The sequence below is a fragment of the Myotis nattereri genome, assembly GCF_964212035.1.
Source record: "Myotis nattereri genome assembly, chromosome: 18".
Lineage (NCBI taxonomy): Eukaryota > Metazoa > Chordata > Mammalia > Chiroptera > Vespertilionidae > Myotis > Myotis nattereri.
Window position 1 is genome coordinate 8,559,716 of NC_138093.1, and position 20,028 is coordinate 8,579,743.

Below are 20,028 nucleotides of genomic sequence, written 5' to 3' on the forward strand. Positions count from 1 at the left end.
AGGTTGTAACTGTTTGTTCGTACTTCGGTTTCCTTCCTAAGGCTGAGCTCTCGAGGACAGAAGTGGGTTTTTCACGCTCAGCTCCCACCCATCACAGCGCCTGGGAGTTGAAAGCACGTGACCTGCACAGAGCGCCAGAATACCGGAAAGAACCGGTTACGGACCCAAGGGGAAATCTCGCGAGATGTCAGCGGTGCGTGCTCACATGCTCACGCGATTGACCGTTATTGACGGTTATTTAGCCGTTAAACCGCCGCCTGGTCTCGTCACATCACTCCGTCCTGCAGTCTGAACAGATGGAGCGGTGTCCCCGCCTTTACTGAAGTTCGGAGGCCTACGTTCTGGTAGGTTCTTTCAGCCGCCTTCCTTGGTGGCGGGCGGGCGGGACCCTCGCGGGCGGGTGTGCCGACTTCCTTTGTGGAGGCCAGGACTGGAGCTCCGCCATGTTTTGATACTGCGCCTCCCAACGCAGGCGGCCGGTCTCCCGAGCCTCCTGGGTGGCAGGCCGAGAACCCGAGGCTGTTCGCAACCCCCTCATTCCCCCCCCTCCCCCCACCCCCCGCGCGAGACCGGGGAACTCGGAACCCGCCTTCCTTTCAGGTCACAGTGTGATGCCGTGTTCGAGTTTCTCGCAAATTCTTGCCGTCGGTGGGGGAGAGGGAGGGAAAGAGGGGGTGGGAACAAACGGGTGCGTTTGCTCGGACCCCTGCAGGGACAAGCGAAAGTCCCATCCATTCCTTTAGATGGTCCCTGAGTATACCAACGTCACCTTTAATTTGTTCATTTTTCATTTATCTGTATTGTTGAAAGTATTCCAGGTGTCTCCCCCTCCACCCTGCACCCACCCCTCCCAGGCCTGCCCCGCACTGTTGTCCGTGCCCGTGGGCTCTGCCTGTATGCATACGGGTCCCCCGGGTAGTCTCTCCTTTTAAAATATGAATGAGACCGTGAAACAGTTACCCCTCCCGCCCCCTCCCTGCTTTGGGGCCACAGGTCGTCCCGACGACCGCCAGAGAAGATGGAGAAACAGAAGTCGTTTACCCTGTTCGTGCCGCCGAGGGTGGGCAGCAGCCAGGTGTCCGCAGTGAGGCCGCAGACCCAGGGAGGGGAGGCCGATTTCTTCAAGGTGAACTTGCACCGGAATCTTGGATTGGTGTACTCTCTTAGTGGCGGTATTTTTTAGAAGTCCTTCCAGTTGATGTAGTCTGATTTACCCGAGAATTTTGTTTTTTAATATATTTTTATTGATTTCAGAGAGGAAGGGAGAGGGAGGCAGAAACATCAGCGATGAGAGGGAGTCAGTGATCGGCTGCCTCCTGCACGCCCCACGCTGGGGATCGAGCCCGCAACCCAGGCGCGTGCCCTTGACTTAATGGAACCCGGGACCCTGCGACCCGCAGGCCGCGCTCTGTCCGTGGAGCGAAGGGTGGGGCCCCCCAAGCATTTTGAAAGCATCGATCCGGATGAGTGAGCATAATGTGTGCAGGAGACAGCCATGGCAAGAAGAGCGCTGTGGCTCTAGAGCTCTGCAGACATAATGGAACCTGGTTATTTTAACTCTTCCTCTTTCTTTAAATGATTAAGAGGCAACCTTTAAGACATAGACAATGATATAGTAAAATATAAATTAAGAACACGGGGTAAGTATGTCGAGATACTAGTAAAAATGAGTGTGACTGACCTTAAAATTTGCCTCTGAGCTTCCTGGTTGTCAGGATAAAAAGGGAAATTCATTTATAAAATAGAGTTCTTATCTAAAGGAAGAATTACATCAAGTTTCTCAGGCGAAACAAAGCTTTTTCTACTAAATTATTTAAACATTTTTTCATGTTGAACTTCATATTAGAGATGGAATGAAATAATGAATATTTACATTTTTTAAAATATATTTTATTGGTTTCCTACAGAGAGGAAGGGAGAGGGACAGAGTTAGAAACATCGATGAGCGAGAAACATCTGATCAGCTGCCTCCTGCACACTCCCTACTGGGGTTGTGCCCGGAACCAAGGTACATGCCCGTGACCGGAATCGAACCTGGGACCCTTGAGTCTGCAGGACGACACTCTATCCACTGAGCCAAACTGGTTGTGGCTGAATATTTACATTTTCATATGCCATAGAAAACTTCTTATGTCTCTTTAGCCAACAATGTAACATTAAAATATTATGTAATAAAAATAATCCTTAATTATGAAATTGAAAGATCATAATGAAATTGAAGAAAACTCATATCCTATGCTATTAATTAAAATTCCTAACGTTATTCTTGAATACTTACAAACCATGTATTGCATAATAGATAATTTAGGTTCATCTAATAAGTGCGAATACCTAATTTTTTGCTTCATTTACATGGCAAAAGCATTTGATATTTTAAATAAACTATATATAAAAGGATTTATAATTATAGTCACTTCTTTAAGCAGATGTATATTATTAGTGTAACTACATATTTATACTGTTTTATACTGCTTGTTATCAGAGTTGTATGGGACAGTTTAAGAACTTCTTTGTGTTTTTAGAGTTTCAACAAAATTATTGAAGATGCCACTTGTTTTCCATTTGCAATGACTAATCTCTCCAAACATGGGAAGAACATTGATTCAGGTAGGAGACTGGAAAAGCAATATATCACCTCACATAGAAGCATTTTTTAAATCCACATTGCTAGATACTGAAAATATAACAGTATTATATTGATAGCCTTGACATTGAAGTTAGATAATACTTAATGTAAAAAATAAGATGTTCACATACTTAATATCTTGTCTTTTATCTTGCAGATGCTACTTTACAGAAAGTTAACTTTTTGCCCATGCTTGAACAGGTCAGTTGAGTATAGTGCCTATAGATAGATATAATCTGTTTAGGCATTGAACTGCTTGCTTGAAAAAGAAAAAAATTCTTTAGTTGTTGGATTACTACTCTTCAGTATTTAATTGCTACTGTGTAGAAACTCTCATAAGAAATATTTTCTTATAGGAAACATTTATTCATTTTTTAGGTTGATAATTCTGACAGTTGTCATTACCAGGAAGGATTGAAGGACTCTGATTTTGAGGTTAGAAGATTTCCCATTCATATGAAATTTCTTGCAATCATTTGTTACTATTTATATATTTTTCTTTTGAGCCTTCAAAAGAAATATTGGTTAATGTTTTAAAGTATACTCTTTGATTTTCCCCCTTCTTTTTTTTATCCTCATTTAAAATTGCCAAAACTCTAGTCTTCTGTATTTTCCTGGGTTATAATGGCATCTGCTTTTTAGGGGCAATTTAAATTTAAATCATAGAAATCAAGAATAGAAGAGGTAAGATGGATGCAATATGTGAAAAGGCTGAGAATCAAACCCAGTATTTTATAATCTTTTTATTAATAGGTATGATTGTTTGGCTGGTTTACTGTCTAAGGAATTTGTAGGGCTTGCTATTCTTTTGATTTAAGTTGTAAAAATGTTCTTACTAATGGCACATACATGTCTTTAAAATGAGAACTTTCATGACCTAATAAAATAAGTACTGTATGTTTGTTGCTGGACTATAGTATCACAGAATTTTAAAATATGGAACTTATTTTATATATTTTGATAATAAAGAGCATCAGTGAGCAGAAATCAGTGTGATTTAAAACAAAACAAAACTCTAGCTTTTACCTTGTAATGTAGAAATGAATAATGCAGGAAATCCAAGTAAAATCTGAGGCTAAATGAAAGTTAGATCTGTGTTCACTCTTATTTTTCATCATTGTATTTTAAGCTTCATGTTCTTTATTAAACCTTCAAATGTTTATATTTCCAAAATGTTTCAAGACCATTGTTAAAGTTTATAGATTTCTTGTAGAGTGATTTATTTTAGCTTTTAACCAACTAGATTCTCTCCTTGACTAAAATATTTCTAACTTCTGGCTTAGGTTCATTTTGAAGTTATTTGATTTTATTCAGCAAGGTATAACTTAGTCAAATGACCGGTCACTTTGTGAAGTAAAGTAACTAGGGATTGCCTTATAGTACAAAAAAGTTAATATAGATTTCACTATGCTATTAGGAGAGATTTGGTCTCAAATATTCAGAAACAATTACTCATGGATATTTTGACTAGGTTTGGTTATACTAACATTTTGAACAATTAACAATCTTTGAAAACCTATTTTAACAGAATTCAGAGCCAATGAGCAGACTATATTCAAAATTGTATAAAGAGACTGAAAGGATTAAGAAGTGGAAAGTGAATATAGAATCTGAACTGAAGCAGAAAGAAAATAAGTTGCAAGAAAATAGAAAGATAATTGAAGCACAGCGGAAAGCCATTCAAGAACTACAGGTATCCCCTAGCTGGTTTGGCTCAGTGGACAGGTTCAATTCCGGTCAAGGGCATATTCCTGAGTTGCAGGCTCGATCCCCAGTAGGGGGCGTGCAGGAGGTAGCCGATCAGTGAGATTCTCATTCATCAATGATGTTTCTATCTCTCCTTCTCCCTTCTTTGAAATCAATAAAAATATATATTAAAAAAAAGAACTTCAGGTGTATGAGATTTGGAATTGAAAATGTAGTATAATAAATCTTATAATACAGTTTAAAATAGAATATTGAAAGACAAATATCACATGATCTCACTTATTCATGGAATCGAATGAACAAAATAAATTGACCAACAAAATAAGACCCGAAACAGGGAGGCATGGAACAGACTACCGCAATGTGGGGTTGGGGGAACAAGAACAGATAAACCTAAGAACTTACATACTTACATGCATAGCTCATGGACACAGGCCATAGGGTGGTGAAGACCTGGGGGTTGGGGTTGGGAGGAGGAGAGAATGGTGGGGAAAGGGAGATACGTGTAATACTATCAACAATAAAAAATATATTAAAAATTAAAAGTATTATTTCAGGGTAAGTTGCATTTATCTTGTTTTTGTGATGTAGATTTTAAGGACTGGTTTTTTGAAGTTTCATTGATATTAATTGCATTTCAACTTTAGAATGGACACAGGATGAGTTGCACAAGATAATGCAAATGATTAGGGAAATATTGATTTAATGATTCTGATTTATTGAGTTTTATTCCTATTACTGAGGATGTTTTATTTAATACAAATGTCTTATATTGTGATAATGACATTTATAGATGAAACTTTAAATTTGAAACTGTTTAGCTTCAATTTTTATGGCATAGTGATAGAAAAATGTTGAGAAACTGCAACATTGGGCTAGGTCGAAGATAAAACACCTAGCCGCTTGGATGAAGATAAAACATCATTTCAAAATGTTTAGGAAAGATAACTTGATTTTAGATTGATGAAAGTGAGATCCATTGTCTTAGGGGAAATCCATAAGCTGTGACAAAAAAAGTACTTTTTGGTGTTCAAAGAAAAGAATTTTTATGGCCCATCATAGCGTGTTAGCAAAGAAATATTGTTGGCATTGTTTACATAGCAAAAGTATTTGATATTTTAAACACTATATATATCAGGTGTCCTCAAACTTTTTAAACAGGGGCCAGTTCACTGTCCCTCAGACCGTTGGAGGGCCGGACTATAGTTTAAAAAAAAAACTATGAACAAATTCCTATGCACACAGTGGCGGCAAAAACACCCGGCGGGCCGGATAAATGTTTTCGGCGGGCCGCATGTGGCTCGCGGGCTGTAGTTTGAGGACCCCTGATATATGTTAAAAGATGTACAATTATAGTCACTTCTTTAAGCAGATGTATACTACATATGTAATTGTATATTACACTGTTATTCTCATTTATTTTGCTAAGCAATATTTGATGAACTATTCTGTTTTGTAAATTAGTTTGAAAATGAAAAAGTAAGTTTGAAATTAGAAGAAGGAATTCAAGAAAATAAAGATTTAATAAAAGAGTAAGTAATAATTTAATGAATTTGTTATTTCCAATTTTTAAAAATAATTTACAATAATTTATTGAGCACTTTCTGTTATAAGCACTAACTTATATGTAAAATTTTACCTGGTTGTGTATGTTCCTCCACGTCCCGCGTGGTTCAGGGTTCAGGATCTGGAAGAGGAGCCGCACACAAATGGAAGAGATGAGACGAGATAATTTGGAAATTGGAGGGCCAGGCGAGAGCCCATCCCAAGAGGATGGACTCCGCTTGTGCTCAGGCCTTGCCATTATTTTATTGAGTTTGGGATAACCCTTAGGCAGGTTCCAGTAACAGACTATCTTATCAGTAAGGATTTACATGACTATCTGGTGGGGAAGTTGCTTCAGCTACCATTGTCTGGACTAAACAGTGGGTACATAGCCCTGACCTTTGCCAGGGCTTCAAGGGTCACCAGCATTCCAGGCTCCTTGTCCACACCTCTCTGCTAGAGAAGACAATCCAGTGATGGCGAACCATTTGAGCTCGGCGTGTCAGCATTTTGAAAAACCCTAACTTAACTCTGGTGCCGTGTCACAGAAATTTTTTGATATTTGCAACCATAGTAAAAGATTTATATTATTTATTTTGTATTTTTAAATGCCATTTAACAAAGAAAAATCAACCAAAAAAATGAGTTTGTGTGTCACCTCTGACACGTGTGTCGTAGGTTCACCATCACTGCAATAGGTGGCTTCCCACACCGGGTGCTGTGGAGAAATGAAGACATACTGTTTTTACATTCTAGCATTTGGCAAACAATTTTAAACATGTCAGGCAGGAAAAACCATTACCTGGTTTCAAAAAGTTACCTGATAATTCTACAACTACCTATGTACATTGTCTACCTTTCTGTTTGACAGTTGTTTTTGGTGCAGCACTTGCAAAGTAGGGCTCAACTTAGTTCCACGCTAATTCTCACATTCGAATTTCTGTTTTTGCCAGTGGCCCAATGATTCTTCCATTTATGTTGGCTTAAAACTTGAATATCATCTTTGACTTTTCCTTTCTTTTGTTCTAGACAATAGCTAAGCCTTATTTTCTGCTTTTATCATCTCATTTAGACTATTGTGCAGAATTTAATAGAAATATGAAATTGTTCAATTCATCTGTCAAGTAAATATTGGTTAGGATATAATGTATGGGTTTACATAGAGTACTGAATTTGTTCATCCCTTACTTGATTTAAGTTTAAACTTACTAAATATGGTTCTAAAAACCTTTAACCTGTTAGTGAAGTTGCTAAGTGAAAAATGCTGCCACAATGGACTGTTTTAGCCAAGTTGAAAGATAACCTGTGACTTCCTAGATAAATTTAAATGTTACACCTTAATTTTTCCCCTGCCTAAATGAAATTTGGTTATAGGGGGAAGGGAGAGAGAAGAGGAAGTTTCTAACGTGTGTGTACTGTATATTTGGTATTTACTGGTCATTTTTATATGGGTATGTGATTGAGTTCGTATAGTGTCTTATAAGATAGATTCTGAATCATTGGAATTTTTGAAGTATTGAGAGTGACAGTGGTATCTCTTGTGCTGTTAATGAGGTGACTTTCAGACCTTAAAGATGGGGGCTGGTTGCCAGGAGAATCTTCAAGGTGATTAGAGGGTTGGATCTTTCTGTCCTCCTGCTCCCACTTCCGCCTCCAGCGAGGGAAATACCTGGAGGTTGAATCAATTACCAAATGACCAATGATTTATTCAATCATAACAATGTAATGAAGCCTCCGTAAAGACCCCAAAGGATAGTGTTCAGAGAGCTTCTGGGTTGGTGAACACCTAAAGATTTGGGGAGAAAGCATTGGAGCTCCACATTGTTTCCAAATACCTGGCCCTATGTATCTTTTCCGTTTGGCTGTTCCTGAGTTTTATAGTTGTATGATAAACTGGTGCTCTGGTAAGTAAATTGTTCCTCTGAGTTCTGGGAGCCATTCTAAGAAATTAATAGAACTTAAGGAAAGGACTTGGGAACCTCTGATGTATACAGCCAGTGGGTCAGAGATACAGGTAACAACCTGGGCTTGTGACTGGTGTCTGAAGTCATGTTTATTGAAGAGGCTGTCCTTTTTCCATTGTGTATTCTTGACTTGTCATAAATGAATTGACTGTGTATTCTTGGGTTTATTACTGGTTTCTCTATTTTGTTACATTAATCTATGTATCTGTTTTTATGCCAATACCATACTGCTTTGACTACTACAGCTTTGTAGTATAGTTTGAAATCAGGAAGTGTGATGCCTCCAACTTTGTTCCTCTTTATCAAGATTACTTTGGCTATTCAGGGTCTTTGTGGTTCCATACAAACTTTATGATTGATTGATCTATTTCTGTGAAAAATGCCATTGGAATTTTCATAAGGATTGCACTGAATCTCTAGATTGCTTTGGCTAGTAGGGACATTTATACATATTATTTCTCCTAATCCATGAGTGCAAAATATCTTTACATTTATTTGTGTCTTTTTCAGTTTCTTTAATCAATGTCTTAGAGTTTCCAGTGTATAGTTCTTTCACCTCCTTGGTTAAGTTTATTCCTAGGTATCTTACTCTTTTTGATGCATTTGTAAATGGGATTATTTTCTTAATTAATGTATAGAAATGCAACTGATTTTTGTATATTGGTTTTGTATTTTGCAACTTTACTGAGTTTATTCTATTTGTTATTTTGGTGGAATCTTTAGGGTTTTCTATCTATATAATAAAAGCCTAAGCCATTATTATGGTGGAACAACCAGAACGACCAGTTGCTAATATATGCGCTGATCACCAGGGGGCAGATGCTCAACGCAGGAGCTGCCCCCTGGTGGTCAGTGCACTCCCACAGGGACAGCACCGCTCAGCCAGAAACCAGGCTCACAGCTGGCAAGCGCAGTGGTGGTGGCGGGAGCCTCTCCCGCCTCCGCAGTAGCGCTAAGGAGCAGTGAGGCGAGCAATAAGGAGCCTGCCATTAAGGAGCAGTGAGCCGAGCAGTAAGGAGCGAGCAGGAGGGTGGTAAGGAGCAAGGGGTCCCTGACTGTGAGAGGGCGCAGGCAGGGCTGAGGGGAACCCCTCTCCCCCAGTGCATGCATTTCGTGCACTGGGCCTCTAAAACATATATATACATATATATATATATATATATATATATATATATGTATATGTATATGTATATATATACACACACACACACATATATATACAAACACACATACATACATATACATGTGTACATGTATATGTATATATGTAATATATATAAAAGCCTAAGCGACCAAACTACTGGTCAGCTGGTCACTATGATGCGTGTTGAACACCAGGGGGCAGACTCTCAAGGAGTTGCCCCCTGGTGGTCAGTGTGCTCCCACAGTGGTATTGCTGCTCAGCTGACCAACAGGTGCCAGAGACAGCTCACAGCTGCAAGTGTCACTGCAGTGGCGTGAGCTTCTCCCATTCGGGACTGACTGGGTGCGAGCCTGCAGCAGGTACAGCGGGGCTGGAATGAGGGGGAGCGGCAGGTGGCATTGGATTGCCAGTTTCTGCCCAATCCCCGCAGGCCATGACGAGGGACCCCACTGGTGCACGAATCTGTGCACCGGGCCTCTAGTATATACTAACATGCCATCCGTAAATAGTGACAGTTTTACCTGCTCTTTTCCTATTTGCATTCCTTTTATTTCCTTTTCTTGCCTAATTGCTCTGTCTAGGATTTCTAATACTACTAGAGGCCCGGTGCATGACATTTGTGCACTGCGGGGGGGGGTGTCCCTCAGCCCAGCCTGTGCCCTCTCGCAGTCCGGGACCCCTCCGGGGATGTCCGACTGCCGGGTTAGGCCCGCTTCAGGGCAGTTGGACATCCCTTGAGGGGTCCTTAGCTCTGCTACAGAGGCTGCTGCGCTCCCCAGCTGTGAGCCTGGCTTCTGGCTGAGCACTGCTCCCCCTGTGGGAGCGCACTGACCACCAGGGGGCAGCTCCTGCGTTGAGCATCTGCCCCCTGATGGTCATTGTGCATCATAGCGACCAGTCATTCTGCTGTCTGGTCGATTTGCATATTAGCTTTTTATTATATAGGATGTTGAATAAAAGTGGCAAGAGTGGGCATCCCTGTCTTGTTTCTGATCTAAAGGAAAAGCTTCAGCTTTTCACCGTGAGTATGATGTTAGATGTAAGTTATAATATATGGTCTTTATTATGTTGACGTACCATTCCCTCTGAACCCACTTTCATTGAGAATTTTTTATCATAAATGAATATTGAATGCTTTCTCAATATCTGTTGAGGTGATCAGAGGTATTGTTATTCACATAATAAATGGCTAATCAGAATATTACCTATTTTGTGTTTTTGAAGGTAAGGTAGCTGAAATATTTATGGGGTAATTAGTAAATGAGAAGTCCAACCCTCTCTTCTGATCTTTAGTCCTTAGGCAAATTTAGACATGTTTACTAAAAGGTTATTGGTAGCTACTTGGGTAGAAACTTGTTAAGGAGTTATTCCTTTTACTTTTAAATGGAGGCAGCTTCAATAACAGTACAGTCAGCTCATTTTTTTCTTCATATAGTCATTTATTAACTATGACATATATAAAATATAATGTGTAAGAATTCCTTTAAAAATTGTAAAAATAATGTTTTATAACTTTTATATATGATTTTGCTTGCAATCAGATTAAACTTAGGCTGTTTCATATGTTCCAGGAATAATGCGACAAGGCATTTATGCAACTTACTGAAAGAAACCTGTACCAGATCTGCAGAAAAGACAAAAAAATGTAAATATATTTCTTGTTCTATGTGGTTTTATCAATTTATTATTATTTTAATGTGGGGGTTCACAGTGGAAGAAATAGTCTTTTCACCATTTAGTTTTAGGCTCTCTTAAGTCAGTGATCAAATCAGATGGTGGTTTGAAAAATCTTTTAAACATTGTTTAGGTGATCTTTTATGTATTTATTTTTGAAATAAATTTTTTTTTAAATTAAATCTTTATTGTTCAGATTCTTACATTTGTTCCTCTTTTTTCCCCCCATAACTCCCCTCCTCCCAGTTCCCGCCCCACCCTCCGCCCTCACTCCCCACCCACTGTCCTCATCCATAGGTGCACGATTTTTGTCCAGTCTCTTCCCGCATCTCCCACACCCCTTTCCCCCCCAAGAATAGTCAGTCCATTCCCTTTCTATGTCCCTGATTCTATTATAATCACCAGTTCATTCTGTTCATCGGATTATTTATTCACTTGATTTTTAGATTCACTTGTTGATAGATGCATAGTTGTTGTTCATAATTTGTATCTTTACCTTTTTCTTCCTCTTCCTCTTCTTAAAGGATACCTTTCAGCATTTCATATAATCCTGGTTTGGTGGTGATGAACTCCTTTAGCTTTTCCTTATCTGTGAAGCTCTTTATCTGACCTTCAATTCTGAATGATAGCTTTGCTGGATAAAGTAATCTTGGTTGTAGGTTCTTGGTATTCATCACTTTGAATATTTCTTGCCATTCCCTTCTGGCCTGCAAAGTTTCTGTTGAGAAATCAGCTGACAGTCGTATGGGTATTCCCTTGTAGGTAACTGAGTTTCTTTCTCTTGCTGCTTTTAAGATTCTCTCTTTGTCTTTTGCCCTTGGCATTTTAATGATGATGTGTCTTAGTGTGGTCCTCTTTGGATTCCTTTTGTTTGGGGTTCTCCGCGCTTCTTGGACCTGTAAGTCCATTTCTTTCACCAGGTGAGGGAAGTTTTCTGTCATTATTTCTTTAAATAGGTTTTCAATATCTTGCTCTCTCTCATCTTCTGGCACCCCTATAATTCTGATGTTGGTACGCCTGAAGCTGTCCCAGAAGCTCCTTACACTATCCTCGCATTTTTGGATTCTTTTTTCATTTTGCTTTTCCGGTTGGGTGTTTTTTGCTTCCTCGCATTTCAAATCATTGACTTGATTCTTGCGCTCCTCTGTTCTGCTGTCGGGAGTCTGTATAATATTCTTTATTTCAGTCAGTGTATGCTTAATTTCTAGTTGGTTCCCCAATATAACATCGAGGGTCTCATTAGTTTTCTTGTAGATCTCATTAAGTTTATCGGCGGCTTCTAAACAGTTCTTGAGAGACCTTAAAAGTGTGGTTCTGAACTCTAGATCTTCCATTGACAATTTTGTCCTGTTTCTTTGTCTCCGCATTTTGTTATGCTTCCTTGGTGCACCCCCTAGTGGTCTTTGTTCGTGGTCTTATAGTTAAATCTTGATTGTTGTAGCTAATTCCAGGGAGGGTTTGACCTCCAGGCCAAGTGGCTATGAGAATCAGCTGTGTCTGCAGTGAGAGAACTTCTGTCCTCTAGGGAGGTGCTAATCTGGTGTTTGCCTGAGGCTATCCGGCAAATGCCTCTGTGCAGGGCTTGGGCGGGGCGGGTCGCACAGGATCAACAGGGTGGGCCGGAGAGAGCAGTTATGGCAGCTTTCAGTCCTGTCCCCAGGGGCTCTGCCTCTCTGAGTCCCAGCACCCGCTGCAAAGCTCGGAGAGAAAGCTGCACTCGCTCTGACCGAAGCCAGGCAGTCCCGCTTCTCCCGTTTGAGTCTGGGTCCCTAAAGACTCGCCCGGATCTGGAGCTCAGAGTCTGCGACTCCCTCCCGATTGAAAACGCCAACCGCGCCCTCCGCCGCCAGCCCGCTCTGCGCACTCCGCACCTCAGAATTTGACTTCAGCACTGCGCCTCTTCTGAGTGTCCGTATGCGTTTCTCTTTCCTCCTAGTTGTAGGACTTCCACTCAGCCAGCGTTCCAGTGGTTCTGGGTGATGTCCGTTCCGTCTTTTAGTTTCACTTTTGAAGTAGTTGTTCAAAGCAGCAAACTCCGGCGTTAACCTATGCCGCCATCTTGGTTCTCTTTTGAAATAAATTTTATTGACTTTTTACAGAGAGGAAGGGAGAGATAGAGAGTTAGATACATCAATGAGAGAGAAACATCAATCAGCTGCCTCCTGCACGTCTCCTACTGGGGATATGCTTGCAACCAAGGTACATGCCCTTGACCGGAATCGAACCTGGGACCTTTCAGTCCGCAGGCCGACGCTCTATCCACTGAGCCAAACCGGTTTCGGCTAGGTGGTCTTTTAAATCAGTGGTTCTCAACCTGTGGCTTGCAACCCGTTTGGGGGTCGAACAACCCTTTCACAGGGATCACCTAAGACAATCGGAAAACACATATATAATTACATATTGTTTTGTGATTCATCACTATGCTTTAATTATGTTCAATTTGTAACAATGAAATTGGGGGTCACCACAACATGAAAAGCTGTATTAAAGGGTTGCGGCATTAGGAAGGTTGAGAACCACTGTAAAATGAACTAAAGGTTATATCTTGATGTGACAGGAGGTATGTTTTTTTTTGTTTTCCTTAAAAAATTCTTAATACTTGCCTTATTATATCTGTGGCCTGTCCTTTCTTTATGACTGTATCTTCCTCTCCCATTGAGGCCATTCTATCTTGGTTCTGTTGAGAACATTGAGTACTTTTCTGAAATTTTCATCTGGATTCTATAGAGTTCATTTTCAGTGATAGGCATGTTGTTTCCTTTCCTTTGTTTGATAGTGTTTTTTCATAGGTATCATATAGATTTTCTTCCCTTATACATCATCGATAAAGGCAAGAACTATCTATACTAAACAAAATACATGATAAACTGAGTTTGATCCTAATTTACCTCCCTTGGTTTAATAGTTAAATCCTCTTTTCATATTTATAATTGTACGGCAGGTCACTTAGCAGTTTCTAAAGTTTTCACCTTGCACAATTGTGTCTTCTTGCTGTCCCTTCTGTTGGTTTTTTTGGTAATCTGATCAATTTTGTAGAATATATGATTCTGAGTAATTCTAGTCAACAAACTCAAGCATGCACAAAATTTTTATATCGTAAAATGTCTAAAAAGATCTTAATTTATAAAAATCATAATGCTTTGATTCTGCTGGCATGAAAAAACTTAATCTTAGTGAATTTGGGAGAATTTCCCCTTTCCCTGGGGTTATATCTGAATTTGGGAGTGCATATGTAATACCATGTGGTGTAGAGGGACATTTGTTTTTCAGTCATCTAGCCATTGAGTCTTTTATCAGTTTGATTAGTATTCAGTTAATGGTCCACATGGGTTACTGCTGAGTTGTTCCTTGTACCTGTTGTCATGACCCAACCAGGTCCCCTGGTTTTCTGTGCTTTATCCCACCATGCTCCTTTGCACAAGGTGTTGAAACAAGGGAAACTCCGAGTCTAAGGCCCAGTCTGTGGTAGTAGGAAGATTGAAGGTGTTGGTGATAGAATGCAATTCTCTAGCACAAATAGTTTCTGAGGAATAAAGAAGGTTTGTTGCTGTATGTTAGGTAGTGAAAATGAGACAGTGAATAGGTGGAGTAAGAAGTTTGAACTGTCTTTCTGTTGAAACACTGATGTGTTCTGCCTCTATTTCCTTAAGGTTTCTAGGCTTTTAATATTCAAATAAAAATAGTTCAGCTCTTGTTCACGTGCTATGATTAGTTTAGAGGTTTCTCCAGTATTTTTGTTTGAATATATTTTTTATTGATTTCAGAGAGGAAGGGAGAGGGAGAGACAGAAATATCAATGATGAGAGAAAAATCATTGATCAGCTGCCTTCTGCACACCCCACATTGGGAGCCTGCAACGTGGGCATGTGCTCTGACTAAGAATTGAACCATGGCCTCCTGGTTCACAGGACCATGCCGGCTGGGCTCTCCAGTATTTTTGAAGGATTTAGGGTACTTATATTCTTCTAAAGAACCACCTACTTTTTGGTTGTTTGACTTCTCGTTGACATTTGAGTCTGCAATAGCTGCTGTTCTCTTGTTTTGCAGCTGTTATTGAGAATCTGGAACTAATACTGGCCAATTCAATGTGGTTTCTGTGCTACTGGCCTCATTTGGGGGAAAAACCACATTTTCTTATATTGCCTTCTACCTTAATCCCCCTCATCACTACCTACCAACTCCAAGTTTTACTGCCTTTACTGAATGCTTGAGTAGAGTTAGAGGGAATCATTACTCCCCTAAAACCATACACAAAAAGGTCATAAGGGATTCATAGGGGGTTTCTCTTTGGGGCCATTCTTAAACTAACTCTTCCTATTTTAAGGTTTTCTTCCTTTCTGCCTCCTCAGAGATAGAACAAGAGACAAGAGCAAGCTTTACCTTTCATGTACCTCATGAATCTTAAATATACAAAGGGAAAAATACTTTATAGAATAATTGTTAAACCCCTATTCATAGTAAAGGTTAAAATTATACTTTATAAAACTTTTAATAAATTCATAAATAGTAATTTTATGAAAGGAAATTAGAGATAATTGAACAGCACCAAGCTTTTGAGGTTGATATAAAGTATAACCATGACTCACGATGAAACTGCTTTTGGTGCTACTTTAAAGGGCTCATAAGATATAACTAATACAAAATTTTAATGTTTTCCTGAGGCATTTTACTATTATCTTGTTGGCATCATAAGTGTTTTAAAATTTAATTTTAAAATATTTTATATTGATAGATGAATATGAACGGGAAGAAACTAGGCAAGTTTATGTGGACCTAAATAATAACATTGAGGTAAGTGGTGAAAATTTAATATTTTAAACTAAGTTATTTCTAAGCAAAGTAGAGTGATAGCTACAAAGATGTAGAAAACTGTTCTTGCCAAAGGGATTATTATTTATTTGTTGACATATGATAATATCACCAATAAAGTTCCCCAGGTTCTATATGATGAGTGTTAATGTTTTGTTACTGGGCAACTTTTGAATTTACAGGTTAGTGACATTATTTAACTTAATATATCAAATATTTATTACTTCTGTGTCAGACACTAGCACATTGTGACACAAAATCATTAATTTGAAAAACGTAATAGTTTAATGTATCTGGTTCCTGCTTAACCTGTCTTATCCCATCTCCTGTCATTCTCCACTTTGCTTCTCTACTGTAGTCATTCTTATGTTTCTCAAACTTGTTAAGCTCTTTCTTATCTTGGTTCTTTCAATTTATTCCCTTTTCTAGAACTTTTGTGTCCAGGATCTTATGCAGACTCATAAGCTTCATTCTTCTTTTTAAATACCTCCTTACTACTTTATCTAAAATACCTTTCTATTAAATTATTAATCTCTTCACCTCGTTTAACTTTTCTGAAGAGCACTTAAAAATACATGACAGTTATCTGATGTACATATATGTGTGTGTGCATTCTTTTTTATACTGGAATGTTAGTTGGTTTCAGTAGGATAAGGACTTTTTCTTAAGTGCCTAACACAGTACCTGGTACATAATAGATACTCAGTAACTTTATTAATTGAATAAATGAATTCATCCAATTTTACAAATCAAGATTTATTGAATGTTGAATGAACTGAACTCATGCTGCCAGATGATGAACATGTAATTTGGACTCCTATGGGAAGGAACCTCACAGAGATTATGCTTTAGTAGGGAATGCCGGGGTCCAGCCCCAGCAGGTCCAGGGGTCCCCAAAGGTGTGGACGGAGTCAGCGAAGAAGGAATGACATGGAGACAGCGTTCAGTTGATCAGCAGCCTAGCCAGGATCTCTAGCCAAGTTCTGGTCAGGATCTCCAGCAAAGTTCTGGTTAGGATCTCCAGCCAGGTTCTGTGTCCATGTTCTCTTGCTAGGTTCTCCAGGTTCTCCAGCCAGGTTCAGTCACCAGGTTCTAGTCAGGTTCTCTTGCCAATTTCTGTAGTCAGGTTCAGTCCAGGATCTTTTGCCATGTTCTCTCGCTAGGTTCTGTCTCTAGGTTCTGTTGCCAGTTTCTGTCCAGGATCTTTTGCCATGTTCTCTCCAGTGAAGTTCTTCTGTCTCTAGGTTCTGTGTAGGTTCTGTCTTCTTGGTTCTGTCTTCTTGGTTCTGTCTTGTTACATCTGTATTTATACCAGTTGATTCCAATCCTATCAATCTCTATTCCAAAGGTTAGGGCATTTCTTATCTCCATTCCAGGGAGTAAAGATTATGTAGCTTAAGCATTATTGTTCGTAGTTAAAGTGATTAATTACCCGCCTGGCACTTAGTTAAGAGGTTTTAGTCCCTCCCTAACTTCAGGGGAAAATCCCTACCTGGGGAAACAACCTTTCTCAGAGACCTTGGTTAAAACACATAGTGCCAAGAAGGTGAGCAAACATATTAAGAACAGTATGCCATATACGCCAGGTCCCTTGAAACAGCAAGGATGGACCGGCTCCCGGCAGGGGAAGACAGATATTAAATAACTAAGTAAAAGTAAAGATAAAATTATAGATTTTGCTACTAAGGCTATTAAGTAAGTGGTAATCATTTTTTTAAAATATATTTTATTGATTTTTTTACAGAGAGGAAGGGAGAGAGATAGAGAGTTAGAAACATCGATGGGAGAGAAACATCGATCAGCCGCCTCCTGCACATCTCCCATTGGGGATGTGCCCACAACCCAGGTACATGCCCTTGACCGGAATCGAACCTGGGACCCCTCAGTCCGCAGGCCGACGCTCTATCCACTGAGCCAAACCGGTTTCGGCAAGTGGTAATCATTTTTATTGCTGTTTGATAATATATAACTTGTCTGTAGTACCTAGCATCTGAGAAGCTAACACAATAGACAATACGTTTTTACAAATTATTGAATTATTAAAAGTTATAGGGTTTTTTAAAAAATATATATTTTATTGATTTTTTTACAGAGAGGAAGAGACAGGGATAGAGAGTTAGAAACATCGATGAGAGAGAAACATCGATCAGCTGCCTCTTGCACACCTCCCACTGGGGATGTGCCCGCAACCAAGGTACATGCCCTTGGCCGGAATCAAACCTGAAACCTTTCAGTCCGCAGGCCGACGCCATATCCACTGAGCCAAACCGGTCAGGGCAAAAGTTATAGGGTTTTCATTGTTCAAAGTTGTATGGTTTTAAATGTAATGACCATGTAATAAAAATTTATTAATATTTTTATAGTTTGAAGAAAGCTACTTAAAAAAGTCTTAAGTATGATCCTTAAAAGTTAAAACTTTGTATTTCAGAAAATGATAATAGCTTTTGAGGAACTTCGTGTGCAAGCTGAGAATTCCGGACTAGAAATGCGTTTTAAATGTAGGGATCCTATTTAATTTTTATATTATTATAAATATAAAAATATTTTCATTAGATTCTGTTTATATTTTTATTACATTCTGTTAATGTTTAAATACCTTCAACTTGATGCCTAACTCTTTTGATTTTTGTATTGTATGTGATTTTGTAAGCCTCTCAGAATCTTGGGGAATGTGACAAGGAATTGACATATGTTAAAAAATATGTTTTTGGCTTCAAAGCTACATTTTTCCTGAAATAAAACATGGTTTTTTTAAAAAAAGTTTTATTGAGATATAATTGACATACAGTAAACTGCATGTATTGAATGAGTACAATTTTATGTTGTTTTTTTAAAAAAAAATATTGGTTTTTTACAGAGAGGAAGGAGAGGTATAGACAGTTAGAAACATCAATGAGAGAGAAACATCAGCTGCCTCCTACACACCCCCTACTGGGGATGTGCCTGCAACCAAGGTACATGCCCTTGACCAGAATTGAACCTGGGACCCTTGAATCCGCAGGCTGACACTCTATCCCAGGGGTGGGCAAACTTTTTGACTCGAGGGCCACAGTGGGTTCTTAAACTGGACCGGAGGGCCAGAACAAAAGCATGGATGGAGTGTTTGTGTGAACTAATATAAATTCAAAGTAAACATCATTACATAAAAGGGTATGGTCTTTTATTTCAATAGTTTTATTCATTTCAAATGGGCCGGATCCGGCCCGCGGGCCATAGTTTGCCCACGGCTGCGTCTATCCAATGAGCCAAACCTGTTAGGGCAAACTTATGGTTTGTATTTAATTTTTAGAAGTATGATTTGCTCTTATTTTTACATTTCTTGGTGAAGTTGCATGAAAAAATAGCAATATGTATTTAAAATATGTTATAAGGAACTTTTATATATGTTTTATGTAAAAGTAGAATTTTCTTAAGTTATTGTTACTTTGCTATTAAATTCACTATTTTACTAAAATTACCAAGAAAACAGTTTTTGCTTGTTAGAAACATTTGTGGTTTGATATCTAGCTAAGTAGATTTCAAAAATTTAAGTTTTATTTGTTATACAATTATGTTAATATGTTAAAGTATATTTGTCTTACTTTTAAAGTAAATGAAAATTATGAAAAAATCCAACACCTTAAAGAAGAACACAAGAAGGAAGTAAATGACAAGGAAAAGCAGGTGTGTTTTTAAAATTAACTTTCTGTATACTTTGCATTTGCTAATTTACAAAATACTTAAAGTTTCAAAAGAAACATATTTTCTGACTGCATGATAAATTTCTATTAGATTATTTTAATATTATATATTTAAATATTCAGCCTTTTCCCTAGCAGAATTAGTTTTCATTGACTCAAATATGCACATGTGATGAATGCTAGTCCATTTAGAAAATTAATCTTCTACATTATTTGTATTAGGACATTGCTGCAGAAATAGTTTATTTTGAGAGAACTTCTGTTCAAACAACAACCTCATAAAATGTAAAGATCACTCTCCCACATTGACCACTCACCCCACATTTTGTAATTTATTGTGAAATACACTATTCATGACACCAGTGAAGGTGAACTAAAAAATTTTTTCTTTCTATTAATTTCACATAGTGTTAGACTTAAAAGTGGCAAGTCTTTGTTCTTTGACATCACAAGAATGTTGGTCTCAAATAATTATTAGGCCAACTTTATCAGTTTCAAGCCTTCTGCTTTTCAGTGGAAAGCAATATATAGAAAGGAATCCTCTTTGTTTCCTATGTTTTTTTTCTCTGATTTGCCACATGATACCTTGTAATGATAGATAATAACGGTATCTACTTAAATAATAGTAGCAAAAGTTATTGAAAGTACAGAGAAGATAGAGTTTTATTTTAGTTCTGGTTTAATGGTAGAATAATTTGTGTCATGCTTAGGTACTTTGAAAGAGTTAGCAATTTTCTATATTTTAACTGAATTTTTAAACCAGATTTCTGAAAGGAGGTCTTTTTAAAAGTTAAAGTGTGCTTATTATAAAGAACATAAAAATAGAATGCATTTTTAAAAAGCTTGTTGGAGTTTTAGGTGTATGGGCAGAGCTTATAG

At 38.5% G+C, this 20,028-nt stretch overlaps 1 protein-coding gene across 1 annotated transcript in view; it reads left to right on the plus strand.

The window, feature by feature from the left end:
* The first annotated feature begins 218 nt into the window (after window positions 1-218).
* The window catches only part of SYCP1 (synaptonemal complex protein 1), a 71,454-nt gene continuing 51,644 nt past the window's right edge, over window positions 219-20,028 (plus strand). Inside the window, exons 1-11 of the mRNA XM_081112547.1 lie at window positions 219-344; window positions 994-1,126; window positions 2,523-2,607; window positions 2,784-2,827; window positions 3,005-3,061; window positions 4,155-4,319; window positions 5,798-5,865; window positions 10,558-10,631; window positions 15,393-15,451; window positions 17,898-17,967; window positions 19,059-19,132. Coding sequence (XP_080968673.1) covers window positions 1,019-1,126; window positions 2,523-2,607; window positions 2,784-2,827; window positions 3,005-3,061; window positions 4,155-4,319; window positions 5,798-5,865; window positions 10,558-10,631; window positions 15,393-15,451; window positions 17,898-17,967; window positions 19,059-19,132 — 804 coding nt within the window. The 5' untranslated portion in view covers window positions 219-344; window positions 994-1,018. The remainder of the gene's footprint in view (window positions 345-993; window positions 1,127-2,522; window positions 2,608-2,783; window positions 2,828-3,004; window positions 3,062-4,154; window positions 4,320-5,797; window positions 5,866-10,557; window positions 10,632-15,392; window positions 15,452-17,897; window positions 17,968-19,058; window positions 19,133-20,028) is intronic.